This window comes from Neovison vison, chromosome 1, assembly GCF_020171115.1.
Source record: "Neovison vison isolate M4711 chromosome 1, ASM_NN_V1, whole genome shotgun sequence".
Lineage (NCBI taxonomy): Eukaryota > Metazoa > Chordata > Mammalia > Carnivora > Mustelidae > Neogale > Neogale vison.
Window position 1 is genome coordinate 53,761,500 of NC_058091.1, and position 23,626 is coordinate 53,785,125.

Sequence of the window (23,626 nt, forward strand, 5' to 3'; positions counted from 1 at the left end):
CAGCCTAAGCCCAGGGTGGGGGTGGGGCTTGCAGTCACAGGCACATCACGTCGAAGGAGAGGGCACCTAGCCCTGGAGACCGAGCCCCCCGGAAGTCACCCACTCTCCCTCCTGGGCCGCCTCATCTCTCCCTGCCCCTCTGGGTCTCCTCTCTTTCATGACCGCCTTTCCCCAACAGGGCTATTTTGTCCCAACTGTCCATGACCTTTCTGTTCCCATGCCCTCACACAGCTAACCTGGCACCGAATTGCCCACAGGTGGGCGAAGCATGAGCTGGGGCACCATCAACATGTTGCTTTTATTTTTAAAACATTTACGATTGCAAGCAAGAGCGCCGAAACAGGCATCTTGGGGGAAGGCTGAACTTCGTCGCGCTTCCATTCACTTACTTTATGTTTCTGTCTTGTTTTGTTTTTAACTTTTGAATTACATGTGGGACTCGTCTCCCTGGGGTTGTGAAGATCTTGGAATTAAGTCTGTCTCATTACCTGTTGGTTGAAATTTTCAAAAGAATCTAGTTGGTTCTTCCGTCCCCAAGGTTGGTTCCCCTGGGTCAGGTCCGCCCTGAACCAACCAGCTCTAGCTGCGGGGAGGGCGATGTTGGAAACACAAGGCGAGAGCCTGTTAGCACATGCTGGGCAGGGGCCCCCAGATGGAGCTGAGGTGAGGAGAAAGCAAGGCAGATGTCCTCAGGTGTGCTAAAGGCAAAGGCCAGGAGCCCGGCAAGGTGGGCATGGGTCTGTGGCTAGCTCAGGGTGGGGAGGGCACAGCAAGCTGGGACATCGCTCCCACTTCAGCAAAGAGCTAGGGCTTTGGAGGCAGCAGGTGTGGTTTCCAACAGAGGCTCTGCCATTTCTGGGCATGCCTGTCCCTACTCTCACCCTCCTAAGCCCCAGGGCAGACGTTTGCAAGCAGCTGCCCCCCAGTAGCCCTCACGATCGTGTCCACGTACTCAGGGCCAGTGGTTCCCTCCATCCAGTTCAAGCCCAGATAAATCTGGCAAGTCTGATAACAGTGGGTTCCAGAAAATCCTCACTGAGGTCTGACGGATCATGGCTGCCTTGGCCTGGTGACAGCCCAGGGCCCCAGCCAAGTCCTTTTGACGCACTGGGCCCTGGTAAGGGCCCGCCAGAAGGTTCCCCAGACTGCCAGGCGGCAGAGCCTGCCTGTAGGAGAGGACGCCCGCCCCCATTGCCCCAGGCACGTCCATAGGGCCCTCTTGGCGCAGCTGGCCGTGGCCAAGGCCTGGCGGAGAGCAGGAGGTGAAGCCTTTGGGAACCTCTAATAACCGCAGCGGGCGGCTCCCTAAGATTCTTGGTCAGCGCCCAACTCGGAGAAGCTGGCTGTGTAGCTGGGAAGCTGGGATCTGAGCCACAGAGGCTGCCTGGGCCTGGGGATTGCCCCATTCTGGGCGGGCCTAGTGTACATGGTCTGCACGGTGGGACTCGGTATGACACTTGACTCTCAAAGGGACACCAACGTATTAAAAACAGGACCCCCTTCGCCCTGCCACGTAGGGTCCAAAAGTCCTCTGGTGGAAACTCTGTATGACCTGGAAGTGCCGCCTGGAAACAGAACTGTTCATATAAAAAGTGGATGACACTAAAGGAGGGGAGTTTTCCTTCCGAGGACCCTTCCTCTCTCTGAGCCTCAGTGGGCCCACTGAGGATGCATTCCCTTCGTTGGGAAGCTACATGCCAGGAAGACAGGAAGGGGCAGAGAGGGGGCAGACTGGTATCATCCCAGAACAGGGCTGGGGTCCGGGAGCTGCACAAGCTGAGACCAACCCCAGAGCTCCCTGGGTTTGCCGAGAAGGGGGGGTTGGGCCTGTCACCGAGGCTCTGTGTGCACCCCCCCACCGAGATCTGCTTCCTCCCTGGCTCCCTGCTAGCATTTCAAACTCTATTAATATTTACTCCCCCAGAGCTGTGGGGCAACACGGGAGAAGTGGGATCTGAGCCAGGGCTCACAGGCCCAGGGTTGTCTGCCGCCCCGTGAAGGTCTCGGCACTTCTGTTGAGGTCAGTGGGAAAGCGGTTTAGAGTTGCTTTCAGACTGAGGCCTAGGGGTGCCCTAGAGCAATGAGGCTTCCATTTCAGTGGGTCAGAATCACCTGGAAAGTTGTTACAATGCAGACTCCGGAACCAGTCGAGAGTCCCACTAAGTAGGACTTGTGTGAAGCCAGGAGACTTCGGTGATTCTGCGAGCTGGGCTAGGCCCCTCCTAACGTCCATGAGACTCAAGGGTGATTCTGCTCCAAATGCTACACACCCTCTGGGTGTTCTCTAGAAGGGGCCCTGAATGGGGATCCCAGGCCGGCGCCATGCCTGGTGCTGCCATTCTTGCATGGGCTGGCTGGGGCCCGCTCCCCATACAGGTGCCAGAGGTGAGTGTTTGGGGGTCCAGTAGTTGCCCCCCTGTGCTTGTTTACAGGTTCATGCCCCCTGATGACCCCCTGGGCCGCCGGGGACCCACTCTGAGCAACTTCCTGAGCCGGAAGCCAAAGCCCCCGGAGCCATCCTGGCAGCACTGCCCCTATGGTGAGTAGCTCCCCACGCCCCACGCTCCTGGGTCAGGTCCCATATCAAGGCAGTACAGGGAAGAGTCAGCAGCCTGGGTTCTAGTCCGGGGTCCACTCCTACCTAGCTGTGTGACACTGCAGAGCTAATTTAACCTGTCTGGCCCGTGCACGCTGGCTGGGTTATTACAAGGATGGACAGACATCATGGGTGCTGGTGGCACTGGAGGATTTGCGAGGGCCAGAGGCGGGGGTCATACACAGGGCTAAGCCGCACATAGGAAGCAAGGAAGCTGTGTGTACCCCCAAACTCCTCCTTCTCGGTCCCTTCCCCTGGCACCCTGGAACATGTGTGGGCAACCTGCCCCACCCCTTCAAGGACTTTGGTCAATGCTATCCATTAAGAATTACGGACTTTATCCCACAGCGCTTCTAGCCAGCTTTCACTAACTTGCTTTGGCAAGATTGTTGGGTTTTGTTTGTTTGTTTAACATCCCAGGTCTTGCTTCTTATGTCCATAGAAATTTTAAAAACCTTAGGTGATACTCAAAGTCACTTCTTGTTAGATTGAAGGCGACCGCACATACATTGTTGGCTCTTCTTGATCCTGCCCTCAACAGGGTCCAGGTTTGGGCGATACATTACAGGATCACCTCTGTTAGAACAGCCTGTAGGGAGAGGGCAATGTTTCGCAGAAGGAATGAGACCAGTGGTGGAAACCGAGGCAGAACTGGAGGTGCGGTCTTATGCCTCGAGCACCTGCTCCCCACCCTATCCCGAGGGCTGGCCCCATCCACAGGGTCCCTGGGGAAGTGGAGGTCGAAGGTCATTGGATCTAGAGGTTTGGTCTCAGTTCCTGGCCAAAGGGAGTTTCCACACCGCCAATCTCCCTGCCCGACACTGAGATTACTGGGTCCAGCGCCCTGCACCACTGGGGGTGGGGGGAGTGGGGGAGCGTACCACACACCCTCACCCTTCTAACCCGGCCCCAGGGCACTTCTCCCCACCTCGTCCTCCCTCCCGAGGTCTCACCCCGCCCTCTACCACTGCCCCGCCCCTTCCAGGCAAGAAATGCACCTACGGCGTCAAGTGCAAGTTCTACCACCCCGAGAGGCCGCACCTGGCGCAGCTGGCGGTGGCTGACGAGCTGCGAGCGCAGACGCGGGCTTGGCGAGGCGCGGAGGCGGAGCGGCTGAGGGGCGCGCGGGCGGCGGCGGCCGGGGCGGAGCAGGGGGGCCCCCGAGGAGCTTCCGCCGCGACCTGGCCGGGGGCCCCAGAGCCCGGCGCGCGCAGCCTGCCCTCGGCGCGGCTGGAGGCCGACGTGGCGGCGCTCGAAGGCGGCTTCTCGCGGCTCGCCTTCAGCGACGACCCGGGGCTCCTCGGGACGCCTCCTCGGGACGCCGGGCTCACGCTCCAGCCGCGCCGTCCGGAATGGGTGGCGCGGGGTCCCTCTCCGACCCCGGCAGCCCCGCCTGACCTCCCGAGCCCCCGGGGCCCGTCCGGCCAGCCGACCCGGTCGCGCGGAGGTCACGTCCCGGGTGCCGCGCCCAGTGAGCTGCTCCCCCAGCGCAGATGGCCCGCCGACGCGCGCGCCCTTCCCCCGGCGGCAGGCCAGTTCCCGGGCCGCTCGGCTTGGGCGGAACGCGGCTGGGGCTACGGCGCCTTCGGGGGACCGTCGGGGTCGCCGCCTCCCTCCGCTCCCAGCGAGGCGGACGCGCGCGCCCGGGCGCGCATCGCGCTCTGCAGCATCTTCCCGCCGCACCAGGTGGACAGCGTCATGGCCAGGTTCCCCGCGCTCTCCGACGTCACCAGGCTCATCCTTCTCATCCAGAAATTCCAAAGGTCTGGTGCGCCTGTGGGAAAATCCTAAGGAACTCGCCAATGCCACCGCAAGTGATGTCCCAGCCTTGCCCTACCACTTGGGCAGGGTGGGTTGTCAGCCTGCTCCTGGGGCGAGCCTTTGTAAAGCCCCCTTTTCTTCAAAGATGGTCAGGGAAGCCAGCTTCCTCACCCTCAGCTGGGCTCCTGGTGGCACTCGATGACCCTCCCTGACACTGCAGGGCTTGTTGCTGGAGGTCAATAATGTTGGCCCCTTCCGGGAGGGGGTGATGTCTTATGTGTGGAAGTCTACAGGTCCCCTGACGGCTCCAAGAGTTTGTCTAGAAACACTCCATGCCTGTTTTGACAAGCTGCACCTGGGATCTACAAGGGGGTCACAAAGGTAATTTTATGGTTCACACCAGAAAGAGGAAATCTCAGAGTGCACTGCAAGTAATCAAGCCAGGTATGAAACTCCTGTTCGTCAGCTTCAGGTGGGTGCACCTGTATCCCCTTGGTACCCATGTAAACCTGAAGTGTGTCCTGGAAAAAGCTTGAAAAATCCTGGTACATGGCCTTGAATTTTATTGTATCAAATCGCATTTGACATATGTAGTCGGTTGGTTGATGGAGATTTCAGCATCTGGAGGTTTTCAGATGAGCCGTTTCTTACCTCATGAGGGGAACCTAGAATTCTAGCCTTGCTGTGTGGGCTCCACTTGTCACTCTGAGATTGCGATTGCTGGTCTGTGGGGGCGGGGCAGGGCCATGGTGTCCTGAGGGTCTGCCCCTGGGGCCTTCAAACCACACACACACACACACACACACACACACACACCCACCCTTCTTGACTCAGGGACTTCCCTCAGGGCATTTTCCAGCAAGCTCCTCTACTGGCTGAGTTTTCTAATCTGCCCCTCACACGTGAGCCAAGGCCCAGTGAGTCAGGACTTGGGCCCAGGAACGTTGAGGTGGGTCAGTGAAGAGCTGAGCTGTCCTCAGTCATGGAGGTTTATTGGCCCTTTCCACCATTGCTGTTTCTTCCAGCCAGTTACTGCTTTGAGTTTTGGGGCAAAGGGACCCACCCATTTGCAATGGGCAAGAAATGAGACTGGGCTTCCCCAGTGTGGACCCTGCGTCCTCAGGGGGCCCTGGCATCTCTAGGGGGCGTCTGCCATTCACTCTGGGTTACAAGTCCAGTGGGGCAGGTCTTGGCTCATTTGCTCATGAGGGCCCTTGGTGGCTGGCTATCCGGAAGAGTGTGAGGCACCTCCAAGTGGAAAATCAGCTCCCAAGCCCCCGAAGTTTCCTGCAGACTGGGAGTGCAAAGGGAAACCCTTAGTGCACCACTCAGCTGTGGGCATTGTTGGCACACACCAGGGTGTACCCCTGGGAGCCAGCCCAGGAGAGTCTGCATCCAGCCCTCTGACTGACGGTCAATGCTGCCAGTGGTGACAGAGTGACGTTGTGTCTCCCTGGGACCCCTTTCGTCTTTTTCAACCAGCCTCTTAGCACGCTTCAGCCTGATCTGCTCTTTACTCCTTTTTCCCCAAAGAGGACACTGCACCCAGAGTTGTGTCTTATTACCTGGGGACCTCAGTCCTGAAGAAGGTCAACTCTTTCTGGAAAAATTGGATTTCCCTCCCGGAATTTTTTGTTTTTGTTTTCTTTTGGCAAGACAAGCTTTATGTTAGAGCTGCTTTTGTCTCTCCGATCTGTCTCCTGATGTGGCCTTGTTGCAAGGCTGACTTACAGTTGGAAATGTTTAAACTGCTTCCTTTGAGGACAAGCTTGAGTTTTAGTAAGCTGTAAAGCTATTTTATTTGGTTCACTATGATTAAGACAAGCACAAAAACAAGTGAAGAGACAGCACATTTCAGTGTAATCCCCTTTGGAATCTTTTCCGAAGTCTTGGTATGTCTTTATGACACAAAACATGGATGGACGGGTGAGTGAAAAGTTCCTGGTCGCATAACTGTTACCATGATTCAAAAATAAATCACTTTTATCCATATCTGGACTGTTACCAAATTGTATATCATTTTCTCCTGTGTCTGCTTCTCCCCTCAGGTCAGGTTTTCACATTCAATATTGTGGTTATGAAGACGGATGTAATGGCTGCTTTATGAGGTGTTATTCCACTGTTGGGGGTCAGAGGCTGGAATCTACCTTTTCCAGGGGAAACATCAAGGCCCAAGGCGAGGACAGGCCTTTGCTGGATTCTCAGTGGGCTATTTCCAGGTACACGGGCTGCTTGCCTGTTTGCCAGACTGTTAAAATCCTCCTTACAGAACCACAAAGCAATCTCACAAACACCACTTCTTCTTGTATCAACTTGCAGCAGAACCCTCGATTGCTCAAATCTGAGCAGCTGGGTGCCGGACCGTGTTTTTGCTCATGCAGCTTTTCCGGAAGCCTCTGGAAGGCATTTTGAGGCAGAACTGCAGAATATCAGGGACTAAAGGGGTAGAAGCAACAGAAGCCACTCAGGTCCTCATTGTTCCAAATAAAACAAACCCAGCCCTCTGGATTTTACCTAGAACTCGTCAGGGAGCAAAGAGCCAACTGCTAGTTGGTGCAGGGACAGCTCCCCATGTCTGGGAGAAGAGTCCCTAGGGGGAGAAGAACATGGTCATGGTCAGGGGGAGAGGAAGAGGCATGAAGGGATGGGGGATGGGAGAGGGGACTCAAGGAGCTAGAGTAACTACTTGAAATCACAGATCCCACCATGAGGGAATGCCCGGAACCAGGACCAGCTACATAACTTGTGGGGCCCCATGTAAAATTAAAATGCAGGGCCCCTTGTTCACAAGTGATCAAGAATTTCAAGATAGTTGATAGCACAGAATTCAACCAAGTCTGGGGTCCTTCTAAGTGGAGATGTCCTGTGGGATTGTCTCCTGCCTATGAAGCTGTTTTGCTTGTTGAGAAACAAGCCAGAGAACATTCTTTATAACCAGAGGGTCAGAGGCCAAGAGACGACGTGCATGCTTCATAGTTGGGGAAGGCCACATGTGTCTGAGGCAGGTGCCTCAGAGTCCCTCAGGGACTGTCTCCTGCACCCTCCTGAGGGCTGAGTGGGCCTTCCTTGGCTTTCTCTGCCCACCTCTGCTGCAAGGGGCTCAAGAGGAGAAGTGGAGGGTCTTGAGCAAACCACATACGGGATGAGCTGTGTCCAAAAGAGGTCAGAAGGGGTAAATCTAACAGGGTAGCAAGTATATTGGTTTGCATGAGGCCAGCTCATGACTCACAAGCATGGCTCACAAATCAGGAGCCAGGAGACTGGGGTGGGGGGTGGGGGCAAAGCAGCTTCGAGGTTGGTTGGAATTAGGGTCTTGAACCCTGTCTGTCAGGATTCTCTCTTTGGTTTTCTTCTGCATGTGGGATTATTCGCCCCTTCTCAGGTTTTCCCTACACAGTGAGAGCCACTCTGTTAACAGACCTAGGTACATATCCTTTCAGCTAAAGGACTTTCAGTCTCAGAAGAATCTTGGGAAGAATCAATTGGCCTGGCATGGGTCATGTGCCTGCCCCTGGACTAATCACCATGAGGCACTACAATGGGGGGCAGCTGGGTCTCATGCCCTGCTCCGGCTCTGATGAGGACACGTCCTGGGATTGTCAGCTTCTGCAGGGACTCACATGGTTGGTGGGATGTCAGAAGGTTTAAGGGAATGCAGAAGCTTTAAGTTTCCCTCAGAACGAAGAAGGGAGACAGTGTCTGGGCAACAAAAAGAATACTCATGGCAGTGTTCAAGTTTGGGCCCTAGGACAGGACTTAGGATGGCCCCACCCATACCCTCCTCTAGCTCTAGTCCTGCCTGAGAAAGGAGCTGCTGTGTTTATTCTCTTTCCCGCTTTGTCAGGAAAAACCACGTATCTGCCCATCCATAGACAACACAGCTTTGTGTGTTTGGGAGTTGGAGGGCCTGCTGTTACAGGGCCTGAGCTATCATTGCGTTAATCTTGCCAGTCCCGGAACGAGGCCAGATGAGCACTTTGGTGGGAGACTGCCAAAAACCCCTGCAGGGGAGGAAGTGGCTCTTCAGAGTCAAAAGGTGACCTTGTTCCCTTTGCCTCACTTCTGGACTGATGCCCACTAGAACTCGGAAAGCTCTCAGATTCGGAGCACTCAGCCCAACTGCTGGCAGCCAGGCTGAAAATAAGGGGCTGAGGGCTTGACCCAGCTTGTAATTACTTTGCTCTGAGTTCCTGGGGAAACAATGTCACCTCTCTGTTCTTATGGAGGAATGACACACCTATCGTAATGCCCAGGAAGATGCTGGATAAATAAGCAGAAAGGCACGTGGGCATAACTCAGAGACCAGTTGAATGCCATTCATATTAACTCGCTGGCTGGTGGACTGACAGACCCTGACTGGCTGGCTGACTGACTGACACTGACTGGCTGACTGACTGACAGTGACTGGCTGGCTGACTGGTAAGCAGTAACAGAACCTGACTGACATTGACCGGCAGACACTGGTTGGCTGACTCATTGACACTGAATGACTGACGCTGATACTGACTGGCTGACTGACTCACTGACACTAATACTGTCACTGACTGACACGCTTACTGAGTGACTCACTGACACTGACTGGCTGACTCACTGACATTGTCACTAACTGACACATTGACTGAGTCATTGACACTGACACTGTTTGACTGACAGACACAGGGGGACAGACGCAGGCTGTCTGACAAGCAGTCATTAACTGGTACTGACTGAGACACTGACCGGCTGACACTGACTGCACGGCTGACAAGGTTAAAAGTGTGGTTGACACCTGTCTGCTGGGAGTCATTACTCAAATAGGGTTTAACAAACCACAATAGTTTGGGTTTTATCTGAAGTCAAATTGATTCTTGAAAATAGTGTCTGCATGATTAAAACAAGTCACATTAAGTGTCCAAAAGTCAGTTTCACTGTTGCCATTCTTCTTGAGGTAGTTTATAGAGGCATTTCTCCCTCAAAGGAAGGAATGAAAGCACAGGATGAAGATGAGGTCCCTCTCTCTGCACCAGTGATTTTTTTTTTCCCCCAGTCTGGCCTCTTTTCCTTTCTCTGAGAACTTCCCTAGCTCTCATTTTCTCAAAGCCCCCTCTTCACCCAAAAGTCACCTACTGAGGGGTCCTTTGTGTTCCATCTTTCACTTGATTGTATGTATCTCCTTTGCTCTCTTATCCTCTTCGATCTCCCGCCCCCACCATTGTCCTCAAATCTCCCTCGGTTTCAAGGCTTCAAAGCTCTTCTCTTCCCCCTTCCTCGGCAAAGTCAGCCCAGGCCATTCTAGCACTTGTGAACAAACCTTCTCGGCTGTCTTTTCCGGGGCTGAACATTTCTAGCTGCTCCAAGGCACCCTTTGGAATGATTTTGTTGTGAATGGTTATTTGTTGCTCTTTATCAAATTCTTTCCTTGTATTTAGGTTTCCACTTAAGACTATGCAAATTGGAAGGTTAGGACAGTGTCTTTAACCTTGTCTTTCCATCAGCCTTGAGGCTAGTCAGTCAGGACCAGTGAGGTTATGTCACCGAAACAAAACAGTCCTGAATCCCAACAGCTAGGATTACAGAGTTGTGTTAGCATCATTCTCCATGTCCAGGACAGGTTAGCTGGGGCTGTGCATGCAGAGACCCAGGCTGAGGGAGGATCTGTCCCCCAGCTTCCAAGTGGCCCGAAGAAGAGAACATGCTCAACTGTGCAGATTCTTAAAGCTTGCAAGCAGATATGGCATGGCAGCACCTAATTACACATGGCAAGAAAGTGCAATCCTCCTGCACGTCTACACATGGTGGGCATCTTTGGAGAATGGCACCGTGATTCTTTGCCTGTGGTAGGCAACAGAGAGATATTTATTAATTGAAAACCTTGAAGGAAAGAAAGAGTTACATGAAGCATGGTACACCCATTTAATGAAAAATTATAAGCCATTAAAATGATAGATCAGAGGATGTTAAGGACAGAAAATGTTGAGCATCTTGTCATCAGGGAAACTTGTCACCAGGAAAACACAAATCAAAATTTGATGAGATACCACCTCATACCTGTCAGAATGGCAAAGATTAACAACACAGGAAACAATAGATGTTGGCGAGGATGTGGAGAAAGGGGGACCCTCCTACACTGTTGGTGGGAATGCAAACTGGTGTAGCCCGTCTGGAAAACAGCATGGAGGGTCCTCAAAAAGGTAAAAATAGAGTTACCCTATGATCCATTAATCACACGACTAGGTATTTACCCAAAGGTAGCAAAAATACTGATTCAAAGGGGCACATGCATTCTGATGTTTACAGCAGTGTTCTCAACAATAGCCCAGTTATGGAGAGAGCCCAAGTGTCCATCGACTGATGAATGGATAAAGAAGTTGTGGTGTATATGAAGTATAAAAAAAAAAAAAAAAAGTAGATCATAAAAAGGAATGCACCACGTTTCTCTTTTGTTAAAAATGCATGTTATATTTCTAGAAAAGAAATTCTCTAAAATGGTCGATAGAGTATATCTGGATGGTGGGATTATGACTCCAGCTGACACTTTCCTCCTTTTGGTCTCTACATATTTTTTTCTGAATCTTCCATAAGTTAATGGTTTTTATAACAAGACAAAAATTCCTTGCTACACACCACTGCCTTTTAAAAAATGCTAAACTAGGGGCACCTGGGTGGCTCAGTAGGTTGGGCCTCTGCCTTCGGCTTGGGTCATGGTCCCGGGGTGCTGGGATTGAGCCCTGCCTGGGGCTGTCTGTTTGGCAGGGAGTCTGCTTCCCCCTCTCTCTCTGCCTGCCTCTCTGCCTACTTGTGATCTCTGTCAGGTAAATAAATACAATCTTTAAAAAAAATTTTTAAAAATGCTAAACTACACACTTGGTATAAAAGATTCAGAAAACTCAGGCACTTTGAATTGACATGTGATAACATGGAAGCATAGATCCTTCCAGACTTCTTTCCATACGTGCATGCATATTTAATTGAAAGAATCCTCATGGGCTACAGCCTGGACAACATGGGACTGATATCAGTGACATGACAGCCCAGGTGAGCATCAGGCTAGTTCTACGGCCAGAAAATCCTTTGCAGACCCTGGTTCCTGGGAGCGCTGAAGGACCCTGGGAACTATCCCTCCAACCCCCACCCCACCCCAAAGCTCTATGTCTGTCAGTTGCTGGGGGTGCTCTGTGGAAGACCTGTCACCCTGTGGCAGCCTAGGTCTCACACACACACACACACACACACACACACACACACACACACACTGGGGATCCTCATACTGTAGGAAGGGAAGCTGCCCTCACTGTGGGGAGCTTGGCCCTGGAGTGTCCAGCTCTCATTGCTGGGGAGAGCAGGAAGATGGATGTTTCCCCATTCTGTTTGTGTTCTTGAAGTTGATTCAGCGCCAGGGAATTTTTTTGGCCAAGTCAAGTTCAAAATAACTCTTCACAATCTGTTGGGTGCAAATGCGGTTGATTTATGGCTTTGCTGACCTTTGATTCATCGGCAAAGCACTGCCTGGGGCCTTGGGAGGTTTGCCTTTTTTGCTTGTTTACCCAGGGTGATTTAGGGGGTCTAGCGCCAAGAAGGTTTTCCTATTTCTTCCACCCCAGGACCTGACCGAGTGGCCCCTGCCCTCAGGGCTCACACTCTAGTGGGGCTCCGCCTCCGGTTTTCTACAGTGTGACAGTCATCTTTTGGATGCCCTAGACCACAGTCTCTGTCTCTGGCTTTGAACACCTTTGAAGACACCCGCAGAGAAACTGCCCCAAGCGGCTTCTCACACAGCCCAAGGGCAGCTGAGCCCAGCTTCTCCCCCATCTTCTCTGGGCTTCCACTCCTCTGCTGAGGGGCTGCTGGGAAGCCAAATGAATTATCACGATTGATGCGGATGGGGTAGCCTCCTTCCAGACTGTGAGCACAGCCAGGGCCGCAGCCCCTGCCATTAACTACTGGCAGATGTCACTCGAACAACTCTCAAAATAATTACGCCCGAGGAAGCCAGTTAGAGGACAAGATACTATGTGATTCCATTGATATAAAGCTCTAGAAAACCTAAACTAATCTTGAGTGCCAGAGAGCAGATGAAAGGTTACCCAGAGATATGGGAGTGGGGGAGGGGGTGGGGGAGGGATTGCCAAGGGACTGATGAATACGTCATCCTCTTTATGGAAGTGATGGTTTCGTGGGTGTGTGCAGATGTCAAAACCCATCAACTGTGCATTTTAAATCCATGCAGTTTATAGTATGTTAATTACACCTTAGTAAAGCTCTGTATGTCTTATTATTTTTTGAGAGAGAGTGAAAGAGTGAAGAGAGCATGTGTGCAGGGGTGGGGAGGGGCAGAGGGAGAACGAGAGAGAGAGAGAATCCCAAGCAGGCTCCATGCTCAGCCCAGAGCCTGACGTGGGGCTCAATCCCAGGACCCTGAGATTGTGACCTGAACCAAAATCAAGAGTCGGAGCCACCCAGGCACCCCAGTGAAGCTCTTTAAAGGAAAAAGAAACCTGCTGTGTTCCCAGAATGAATTCTGGAGGGTTTGATGATGCTGCCACAGGCTTCCATTCTGAGTTGGTCCCAGCTTCTCCTTGTCACTCTTCTGTCCTGTGCCGAGCCCAGCAGGAGGTGCTCCGCCCTGTCTGAGCCCATCGAACGTGCTGTCCTAATGGGCCCACCTTACCTGGGTGGGGGGAGGTCTTCGGAGAGACTCTAGGGCTGCTGGGCTTCCTCCCTGCACTACTCAGGTAACAGCTTTCTTTCTTCCCTTCCCTTCCTTCCTTCTTTCCTTCCTTCCCTTCAAGGATTTTTATTTATTTATCTGAGAGAGAGAGAGAGAGAGAGAGAGAGAGAGAGAATAAGTATGGGAAGGGCAGAGAGAGAGAGGGAGAGGCAGGCTCCCCACCGAGCAGGATGCCCAGTGCAGGACTCCATCCCAGGGCCTGGAGATCGTGACTTGAGCTGATGGCAGAAGCTTAAACAACTGAGCCACCCTGTCGTCCCTCAGCTAACAACTTTCAAATGAAGATGTCGCTTTGGGGTAGTTTTGAAAGAATCAGGCTGGTGATGATTTCCAATGTCAAAGTGAGGAAGCAGTTTTGTTAGTGGCTTGCTATTGTGCCGATTTAGTGAATTTACGAATGGCTGTGGAGAGGAAGGTCTGCTCCTCTCCTGGTGTCACCTGTTTGGGGAACGGGTACTCAGTACTCCTCCTGTGTGGAGTGTCAGAAATACAGGCATTTGCTGGGTCAATTTTGTTCTCAGTCACATGTATGTTCTTGGACTTCAAGACATCCCAATGCCTGTGGAGCTGGTAACATAAACTCTAAGGTCTCACGTGGTCTGGACATGCTATGATCTTTCGACACTAGCCCTATCTAACACTAACATCTATGCAGCTCACCAACTTGCTTTGAAATGGGAAAGACCACTGCGTTCCAACCCCATGCCGTCTTTCCTACCCAGCTACAGAAATACTTTTTGCCTAAAATCTCAATTCAAATGTGGGCCCGAGACATTATTTTTAAAGGACCTCAGACACTATCTTGGTGTTGCCCAGGATGCTGGGAGCAAACTTCTTCAGGATGCAAAGCTCAGCCCCCTTAACTCCAGGAAGAGGAGGAAAAGCACTATATCTGAACTAGTCTAGGTGTTTCTAGGTGAGGGGGGCAGTTGGTGTTCACCGACTTCGGTCAACTGAGAAGGGAGCTCACCAAATATAAAAATTCTCCAGACTGGGGGTGCCTGGGTGGCTCAGTAGGTTAAAGCCTCTGCCTTGGGCTCGGGTCATGATCCCAGGGTCCTGGAATAGAGCCCACATCAGGTTCTCTGCTCAGCGGGGATACTGCTTCCCTTCCTCTCTCTCTGCCTGCCTCTCTGACTACTTGTGATCTCTGTCTGTCAAATAAATAAATAAAATCCTAAAAAAAATTTTCTCCAGACTGAATCCTTCGTTCTCTTTCTTGTAAGGGCCTCTAGAAGAAAAGCTACCAAACCCGACGGAGTATTCGTCCAAGAGCGCACGCAAGTACCGACACTGACCATTAGGTGTCACTGTTGCACACAACATGTACTGACCTGGGCTCCAGACGATTGACAGCGCGCCAACATGATCCGCCTCCGACTTTCTGCATCATCCCGGGTTCCCAAAAGTCTAGCAGAGTCCGTCCTGAGGCCAGTAATCAGTCAACCATTGACGATGATTATAAAATATAGGGAAAATTTACCAATGCTTTACACCTTGGCAGTTACAACTCTTTAAAATGTAAAGAGCCAGTATTTGGAGCAACTGGAAGAGCAAATAAAACACACTTTTATGTTGTATTTTTTTTTTTTAAGATTTTATTTATTTATTTGTCAGAGACAGAGGGAGAGAGAGCGAGTGAGCACAGGCAGACAGAGAGGCAGGCAGAGGCAGAGGGAGAAGCAGGCTCCCTGCCGAGCAAGGAGCCAGATGTGGGACTCGATCCCAGAACCCTGGGATCATGACCTGAGCCAAACGCAGCGGCTTAACCCACTGAGCCACCCAGACGTCCCTGTTGTATTTTTTTTTTTTAAGAGATTTTATTTATTTATTTGACAGAGAGAGATCACAAGTAGGCAGAGAGGCAGGCGGGGGCGGGGGGGTGGGGAGCAGGCTCCCTGCTGAGCAGAGAGCCTGAATGTGGGGCTCCATCCCAGGACTCTGGAATCATGACCTGAGCCGAAGGCAGAGGCTTTAACCCACTGAGCCACCCAGGTGCCCCGATGTTGTATTTTTAAATTCATAATAAACGCTGTCAATGTGCAGGAAAATGACAGAGAATATTATAACAAACACTTGAATTGCCATTTTTGCTTCAGTGTTTTGCTTTGTTTTAAAGAAAAGAAACATTGCAGATACAGTTGTATCCCCATTCCTTGCTCTCCAGCGACAATCATTACCTTGAATTTGGTGTCTATCTTTTCTGTGCCTATTTAAATGCCATAGCTGTATTTACATGTATTCATAAACATTATATGGCATAGTTCTATATGTTTTCAAATCTTATGTAAATATTTCCATTTACATTGTATCACCTGGCAAGTTGCTCTTACCCCTCGGCCATTACTTTTCACTGTGGAGGTTTATTCCTGTCCCTGTAGGTAGCTCTGATTTATTTATTTAAGCAACTGTTTTGTATTCCATTGAATCTCTACAACAATCAATTTATAAAAATATTGGCTGTTTTCAATTTTATTATCATTGCGATAAAGCTGGAATGACAATTCAAAAACAACTTTATGTAGGTATCACTCACATACCATATAGTTTATTTCCTTTAAGGTATACAATTCAATGATTTTCTTTTCTTTTTTTTTAAAGATTTTATTTATTTATTTGACACAAAGAGAGAGAGATCACAAGTAGGTAGAGAGGCAGGCAGAGAGAGAGGAGGAAACAGGCTCCCCACTGAACAGAGAACCCTATGCGGGGCTCGATCCCAGGACCCTGAGATCATGACCTAAGTTGAAGGCTTTAACCCACTGAGCCACCCAGGCGCCCCTCAATGATTTTCTTAAGTAAATTTACAAAGTTGTGCAATCATTGCCATAGTCAAGTTGCAAATATTTCTATGACTCCCTTAAGACCCTGGTGCCCATTTATAGTTAATTCCCAGCCCAGCCTAGGCAACTACTAATCCACTTTCTGTGCAATGACTGTTCTTACACATGTCCCTGTGCTCATGGCAAGACTCTCTCTCTCTGTCCACCCAAGAGGGCAGTTGCAAAGGCCATGGGAATATGTGTTTTAATTCTCAAATTGTGCGCTGTGTGGTTGAGTCAATTGCCACTCTTAACCAGTGGGGTGTGGACTTCTTCTTTGGCAACATTATTAATATATTTCTTTTGTCTGTTTCTTTAGTTTTGTTCTTTTCCTTGTCAATCTGATTTTAACCAGATCATTGATTCGATTTGCATTTTCCTCATTTCTGTCTTTTGGTGTTGGGTTTTTGAGTTTCCTTTTCTGGGAATGCCTATTCCTACTTTTCTCATCTTCTACTGTATTACCTTTTTTCCTATTGCTTTGTAGCAGTCTCTTACATACACTGGGTAACTTTTTTCTGGAGAAATTTCCTGAGGAAAAAATATTTTCTCCCCTTCTGTGGTTTATTTAAGCTCTAGGGACTTCTCTTGAACGGAAGTTGTCAATTTTTATGTAGTCAAATAATTAACAATTTCTTAGTGGATTGTGCTTTTCATGTCTCATAAAGGTATTTACCTATCCCAAGGTTATGAAGATATTTTTGTGTATTTTCTTCTAAAAGTTTTAAATTTTACATTTCACATTGGGTCTTTAATCTACCTATAAAGGGTTTTTGTGTGTATCGAGAACATGTTTTCTCCATGAGAACACACAGTTCCTCTATCAAACCCCACCCCGTGTCAAGCTTTGGTTTCTGGTCTCCCTATGCTGTTCGTCCATGCCTGTCCTAACACTGCAGCTTCTCTATTATTACAGCTTTAGAGCAAGACCTGATATTTGAATGTGACCAAGCACTATGAGGGCAGGAATTGCTGGCTATTTTGTTAACTAGGTTCCCAGCTATTAAGTTAGAGTATCGAATGGATGTTCCGTATTTGTCAAATGACTACACGAATGGACGAATCATAAGAATGGTCTCTCTTTTTCTCATTCCCAATTTTTTTTTTTTTTTTGTCTTTAGGAATGTCTTAGCTCTATTTGGTCCCTAATTGTTCTGGATAATGTCAGGGTCAGTTGATCAAGTTCTGTGAAACACCTTACTGGAAATTTTATTATAATTTTTTTTTGAGTTTGTGGACTATCTTGTGCAGGACTGACATCTTGGTGGTACCGAATCTTCCCATCTAGAACGTGACATAGCTCTAGATTTATTTACATTGCCTTTATCTTCTGTATTGGCGATGTCATTTTCTCCACAAGGGTATGTGTGCATGTGTGACTGAAAATATTCCTGGGTACCACGTAGTTTTATTGTTATTATGAGTTGGTTCTTTTGTCTTTAATGTTGCTGTTATTTGTGTTTGTACGAACATAAATTTCCTGAGTGCTTTGTCTACATCTATTAAGATGATTACATTTTCCCCTTTAATCTGTGAATGTGCATTTCTAATGTTTTATTATTTTTTTAATAATTTCTAATTTTTTAATGTTAAGCCATCTTTGCATGTGAGAAAAGCCAGTTACTTTTCTCCTTTTAAGTCCTGACCAATAGAGGTTTCTGTGATGATGGTCGTGTTCCGCTCTGTCCAAGAGCGTAGTCATTACACATACGTGGCTTTTGAGCATTGGAAATGCGGCTACGGTGAGTGAGGAATCGAACTTTACATTTTACTTAATTTAATTATGAGTCTAAGCAGCCACACGTGGCTCAATGCAGCTGTGTGTGCAGTGCTGGCCTGGAATAGAGCTTTGGCTTTATCTTCCCTGTTCTCCTCACTAGAATGGGCCTTCAGGAAATGTGACGGAATGAGGCAGGACTATCATTTTCCGTAGGGAAATCTAAAAAAGCAACTGAAGCTGGACGTAAATCACGGTACAGTGAAAAAGCCACGTGCTGGCTGGGCCAGCCCCACCCCAGACATAGCCTGCTCGGTGCTCCTTCTCAGAACCAAGGGATTGGGTCCCATCTCACCAGAACTGCACCACACGTACACCCTAACGTTGATTTTTGATTTCTCTCTCCCTTTTTTCCTTCTGTTTCTTAAATTCCACATGAGTGAAATGATACGGTATTTTGTTTTTTTTCCGACTGGCTTATTTCAATTAGCATAATACTCTTAGCTCCGACCATGTTATTTCAAATGGCAAGATTTCATTCTTTTTATGGCTGAATAACATCCCACTGTCTATATACACCACTTCTTTTTCCATTCATCTATCATTGAACGCTTAAGCTGCTTTCGTGATTTGGCTATTGTAGACAAGGCTGCTGTTAACACTGGGGGGCACATATCTTTTTGAAGTAGTGTTTTTGTATTCTTTGGGTAAAAAACCAGTAGTGTAATTATTGGATCTAAGGGTAGCTCTGTTTTTAACTTCTTGAGAAACCTGTATAATGTTTTCCACAGTGGCTGTACCAGTTTGCATTCCCACCAACAGTGCATGAGGACTCCTTTTTCTCCTCGTCCTTCCCAACACTTGTTTCTTGCATTTTTTTATTTTAGCCGTTTTGACTGGTATGAGGTAGTATCTCACTGTGGTTTTGATTTGCTTTTCCCTGATGCCAAGCAACGTTGAGCATTTTTTCATGTGTCTGTTGGCCATCTGGATGTCTTCTTTGCAGAAATGTCTGTTCATGTCTTCTGTCTATTTCTTGATTGGATTATTTATTCTTTGGGTGTTGAGTTTGGTAAGTTCTTTATAGGTTTCGGATACTAACCCTTTATCTGATATGTCCTTTGCAAATATCTTCTCCCATTCTGTCAGTTGTCTTTTGGTTTTGTTGACTGTTAACTTTGCCGTGCAAAAGCTTTTGATCTTGATGAAGTCCCAATAGTTCATTTTTGCCCTTGCTTCCCTTGTTTTTGGCAATGTTTCTAGGAAGAAGTTGACGTGGCTGAGGTTGAGGAGTTGCTGCCTGTGTTCTCTTCAAAGATTTTGATGGATTCCTGTCTCACATTTAGGTCTTTCATTCATTTTGAGTCTATTTTTGTGTGTGGTGTGTGTGTGTGTGTGTGTGTGTTTGAGGGTGCAGAGGCAGTGTGACTTCCACCAAAGAACGGCTTCTAAATGCACTCTGAAAACCATGCACTGGACTCTGTTTAAGGGACACGGAGGCAGAGCTGAGACACAGCAAACAGGAAGCTGGTGGTGGGTCCCAAAAGGAAAAGGAATCCATGTTCCCTAAGCCTCCAAAAGAAGCAAAGCCGGAGGTAGCTCCAGGAGTAGTGGTACCAGCCATGTGGCCATGGGGGGCTGGGGGGGCAATTCCAGAATGGACCAGAGAACAACCCTTAACAGCTGAGGCAGCTTTAGTCAGGAGCAAGAGAGTGACAGCCCATGGGAACCTGTGGCAGGGAGTCTCCAGGAGCGCTGGGGACGTGTTCACGCCCTGCCAGGGCCCCTGCTGGGCGCCCAACTCCCACTCCCAGCACCTACAGGGATGGAGAGAACAGCAGTCCTGATATTTCAGACCCCTGAAGGAGAATTCTGTCTCAGACAGATGGCATGGGCGAAGAGAGGACAGAAGGGGATAGGGAGGGATGTACGGACAGATAAGGGGTGGGATAGGATGGACTAGAGAGGGGGAACAGAGGATACCGTGGATGCAGGAGAGGAAGGACCATGAAATGGTCCAGTTTTCTTCTGCATGTGGCTGCCCAATTTTCCCAACACCCTTGGTTTGTCTTTTTCCCATTGCATATTCTTTCTTCCTTTGTCTACTTTTGTGCCAGTACCATACTGTCTCGAGGACTACAGCTTTATAATACAACTTCAAGTCTGGAATTGGGATGCCTCCAGAGTTTTGTTTTTCTTTTTCAAGGTTGTTTTGATTATTTGAGGTCTTCTGTGGTTTCATACAAATTGTAGGATTGTTTGTTTTAGTTTTGTGCTAAATGCTATTGGGATTTTGATGGGGATTGCATTAAATCTATAGATTGCTCTAAGTAGTACAGACATTTTCACAATATTCATTCTTCCAGTCCATGAATGTGGAATATTTTTCCATTTCTTATATCATCTTTGATGTCTTTCATCAAGGTTTTATAGTTTCAGAGCGTAGGTCTTTTACCTTTTTAGTTAAGTTTATTCCTAGATATTTTGTTATATTTGGTGCCATTGTAAATGGGGTTGTTTTCTTAATTTCTCTTTCTGTTGCTTCATTATTAGTGTATAGAAATGAAACAGATTCCTGTATATTGATTTTATATCCTTCAATTTTACTGAATTCATTTATTAGTTCTAGAAGTATTTTGGTGGAGTCCCTAGAGTTTTCTACATATTGTATCATGTCATTTACAAATAGTGGAAGTTTTACTTCTTCCTTACCAATTTATATGCCTTTAATTTCTGTTCATTGTCTGATTGTTGACTAGGACTTCCAGGACCATGTTAAAAAAGTGGAGAGAGTGGACATCCTTGTCTTGTTTCTTGTTACTGATGTTAGGGGAAAAGCTTTCAGTTCTCCCCCAGTGGGTATGAGTTAACTGTGGGTTTTTCGCACAAGACATTTATTATGTTGAGGTGTGCTCCCTCTAAATGAACTTTGTTGAGGTTTTTTTTTTTTTTATGATGAATGGATATTGTACTTTGTCATATGCTTTTTTTGCATCTATTGAAGTGATCATGTGGTTCCTATCCTTTCTCTTTTTGATATCACCACGGTTCTAATTTGCATTTTCCTGTTTACAGCAAAGCTTAGCTCTTCTCCTTTGAGCCTTGGTTGTTGTGTTTTCCATGTCTGAAAATTGCTTCTTTGTGACCTTTGCCCAAAAAGAGCCTCTTATCCCTCTAACCCATTCTTTACACTTGCTGCCAGGGCAACCTTCTAGAAAAGGTGGTTCTGACCAGACACCCACCCTGTTTAGCACCTCTTGCAGTGACCTTCCTGAGGGGTCACACTTCCTTCTTCTCTCTGAACCCCAGGCTGCCTGGACTTCTGTCATTTCCTCAGATATACCAGGTTTTCTCCTGCCATAGGGCCTATGTGGCACCTTTCTGTGCTCATGCCCCACCTCCCCTCCAAACTCCTGAAATTCTCCAGGCTCAGAATAGCATGGAGCCTCAGGGTCCCTTCACTGGTCCCTGCCCTCCTGGCAGCTTCCCTCCTCGCGGGTCCTCCCGCTCAAACCCACAAATCTGAACCCTGGGAGTCTGCTTGTCTTGTTTAGGGTAGGACAAGGCCCTGGACACACAGGTGCTAGATTTCTCCCCTCCTTGTTTCCCTCACTAAACGGGTGCCACAGCTGCCCCATTACCTCAAGCCCTTGTTGGATACAAGTGGGTCAGGGTTGGGAAGAAAAGATACTGCTTCTAAATATAGCAAGGCTGTAAGCTGTCACGAGATTTAAAAATACACATAATGACAAATATTTGCGCCAAAGCTTTCTGAGGTACCAGACCGCTTGCCATTCTCTTTCATGGCTGATGAAGACTACGTCTTCAGAATGTCATTAAAATCTCATGTGCACTGTGTTTCACAACAGAAAAAACTAAATCGTGGTGCTGTGTGATTAATACTAGACCAAGAGAGCCTGAAAAAATGTGACTTGGCTGACTGGCTCAATGTCGTCCCCCCCCCCAAGCTTTACTGAGACATTAGAACGTTGTGTGAGTTTAAGCAACACAGTGTGATGACCCCATTCTTGTATAGGGTGTAAAATGATAACCACAGTAGGGCTGGTTCACATCTCTGCTCCTCACATATTCACCCTTTGCTGTTGTGTGTGGTGAAACCATGAAGGATTTACTCTTCGAACAACTGTCAAGCGTGCCACACAGTCCTGTAAACTAGAATCACCACCCTGTGCAGTGAGATCCCAGAACTTCGTTCACCTCATAGCTGGAAGTCCATGTCCTTTGACCGGTGCTTCCCCAGGTCTCTCAGCCCCCTCCCTGGCTCCGTTTCCCAGCTTGGCTTTTTTAGATTCCACATGTAAGTCAGACTTTGTTCTGACTTACCCCACTTAGACTGGCTCCTTGTGGAATCACTTTGCTCCCCACTGGAAAGCAACACTACAGGAAAGGCACTGAATGACCAAGGAGACATAATGACTTAGCCAGTTGACATTGGTCAGATGTGGTTATGGATCCCCTGGAACTGGCACGTGGGGCACACGAATGCGTGACCATGGTGACAATGATGGAGGTTATACATATGTCCAGCAGAGAAACTGTCACCAAGGCCAATGGAGTTACTGACTGCCTCTGACTTTCTAACCTGTCAGTACTGAAGGCCAAAGTCAAGCCCCTGATGTGGTCTTGCTACCACCTCCTTGGTAGCAAGTCAGCTACATCTGGCCCATTCCATCACGGAGGGGCCAGGGGTCATTCTTCATAGAGATAGATATGCATTCTTGGTGTGGGTTGGCCTTTCCTTCCTGCCCACAGAGCTTCAGCCCCCATCACTTCTGGGGGGCTTCCTTAATGCCTTACCCCTGAGCACAGAATCCCACACAGCCAACGTAAGACAAGGGGATCCTCTTCCCAGAGAAAAGGGTGTAGGAGCGGTCCGGGAGCGTGAGCTCCGCAGGGAGGTCACATGCCACACTACTCGGAAGCAGGGGCCTTGGGGGAGGCCTGGGGAAGGACTCCTGCCTTCTCTGCAGACACACGGGCTGAGCAGTAACATTGGGAAGGGACAGGGGCCACCTTCAGGAAGCAGTTCAGGCATTAAGTCAGAAACCTGATAGGGCAGTGTCCCCAGCAAGAGCACCTGGGGCTAGGAAACCGTGGGGGGACACAAGCGACTCCACTCACCATGATCTCCCATGACACCCCCCCCCCCCGCCCCACGAAGGTGTGTGCTTCCCCTCCCCCAACTTCGGGCCCTTCGGGGTTGCTTGTCCTAACGAGTCCCACTGACCTGTAAGATACTGCGGTGGCAGGACACTTTGACCCTGGTGTCCGGCGACCAGCAGGTGAGGGGGCACCCTCCTGATCAGCGGGGGGATGGGGTGTAGGGATGGGGAGAGGGGACCAGGGAGGTCGTGTGTGAGGAGACCGGATGATCCCCGCGGCCACCCCCGGGCCCTCTCCTGCCTCGCCGCCCTGGTGCGCCCATGTCTGCCGGCCGTGCGCAGGGCCGCTAGGGAGAGGAGCCCCCCCCCACCCCCGCCCCAGCCAAGACCTGCTGGACTGCGACGAGGGAGGCGGCAGCCCTGGGTGGAGGTGGGCAGGGGCGCACGGGAGCGAGGGGACGGCGGTCTGCGGCGCGCGCGGCCGGCGGGTGACCGCGACTGGCGCCCCGGCCCCTCTGCGCCCGCGCCTCGCAGCCTGGTCCGCAGGGGCGCTTCCCGCTGCCGCCCTCGGGCCCCCGCGCCGGCCCCTGGCTCCTCGGGTCCGACCCCCGGGGGCGCGGTGCTCTTCAGACGCTCCTTCAGTGGCGGCTGTTGGCCTTCCCGCTGCCCCGCCGGGACCATGGGCAGGGCCCCTCCCGGCCCCGCCAGAGCCACGCCCCCCCTACCCGGCCCTGACCCCGGCCCTGACCCCGGCCCCGACCCCGGCCCCGGCCTCCCGCAGCCCCGCCTGGCCTCCCCGCGCCCAGGAGGCTGGGGGCTGACCGGGTCACTCCGCGCTGGGAAAGTGCTCCCCTTTTCGGCCGCTTGTCAAGGGGCTGGTGGTCTGTAAAGAGGTTTATG

The 23,626-nt window shown here is 49.9% G+C and overlaps 1 protein-coding gene across 3 annotated transcripts in view; it reads left to right on the forward strand.

The window, feature by feature from the left end:
- The window catches only part of ZC3H12D (zinc finger CCCH-type containing 12D), a 28,943-nt gene extending 14,326 nt beyond the window's left edge, over positions 1 to 14,617 (forward strand). The window contains exons 4-7 of one of the 3 annotated variants that reach the window (XR_006383070.1): positions 2,433 to 2,539; positions 3,582 to 6,283; positions 6,406 to 6,576; positions 14,291 to 14,617. Coding sequence is in view for 1 of the 3 variants with exons in the window: in XM_044236576.1 (XP_044092511.1) it covers positions 2,433 to 2,539; positions 3,582 to 4,387 (913 nt within the window). In the remaining 2 variants the exon portion in view is untranslated. Of the gene's footprint in view, positions 1 to 2,432; positions 2,540 to 3,581; positions 6,619 to 14,290 lie in introns of those variants that run through there. The other 2 variants (XR_006383069.1, XM_044236576.1) reach the window with 2 other exon arrangements.
- Positions 14,618 to 23,626: the final 9,009 nt, after the last annotated feature.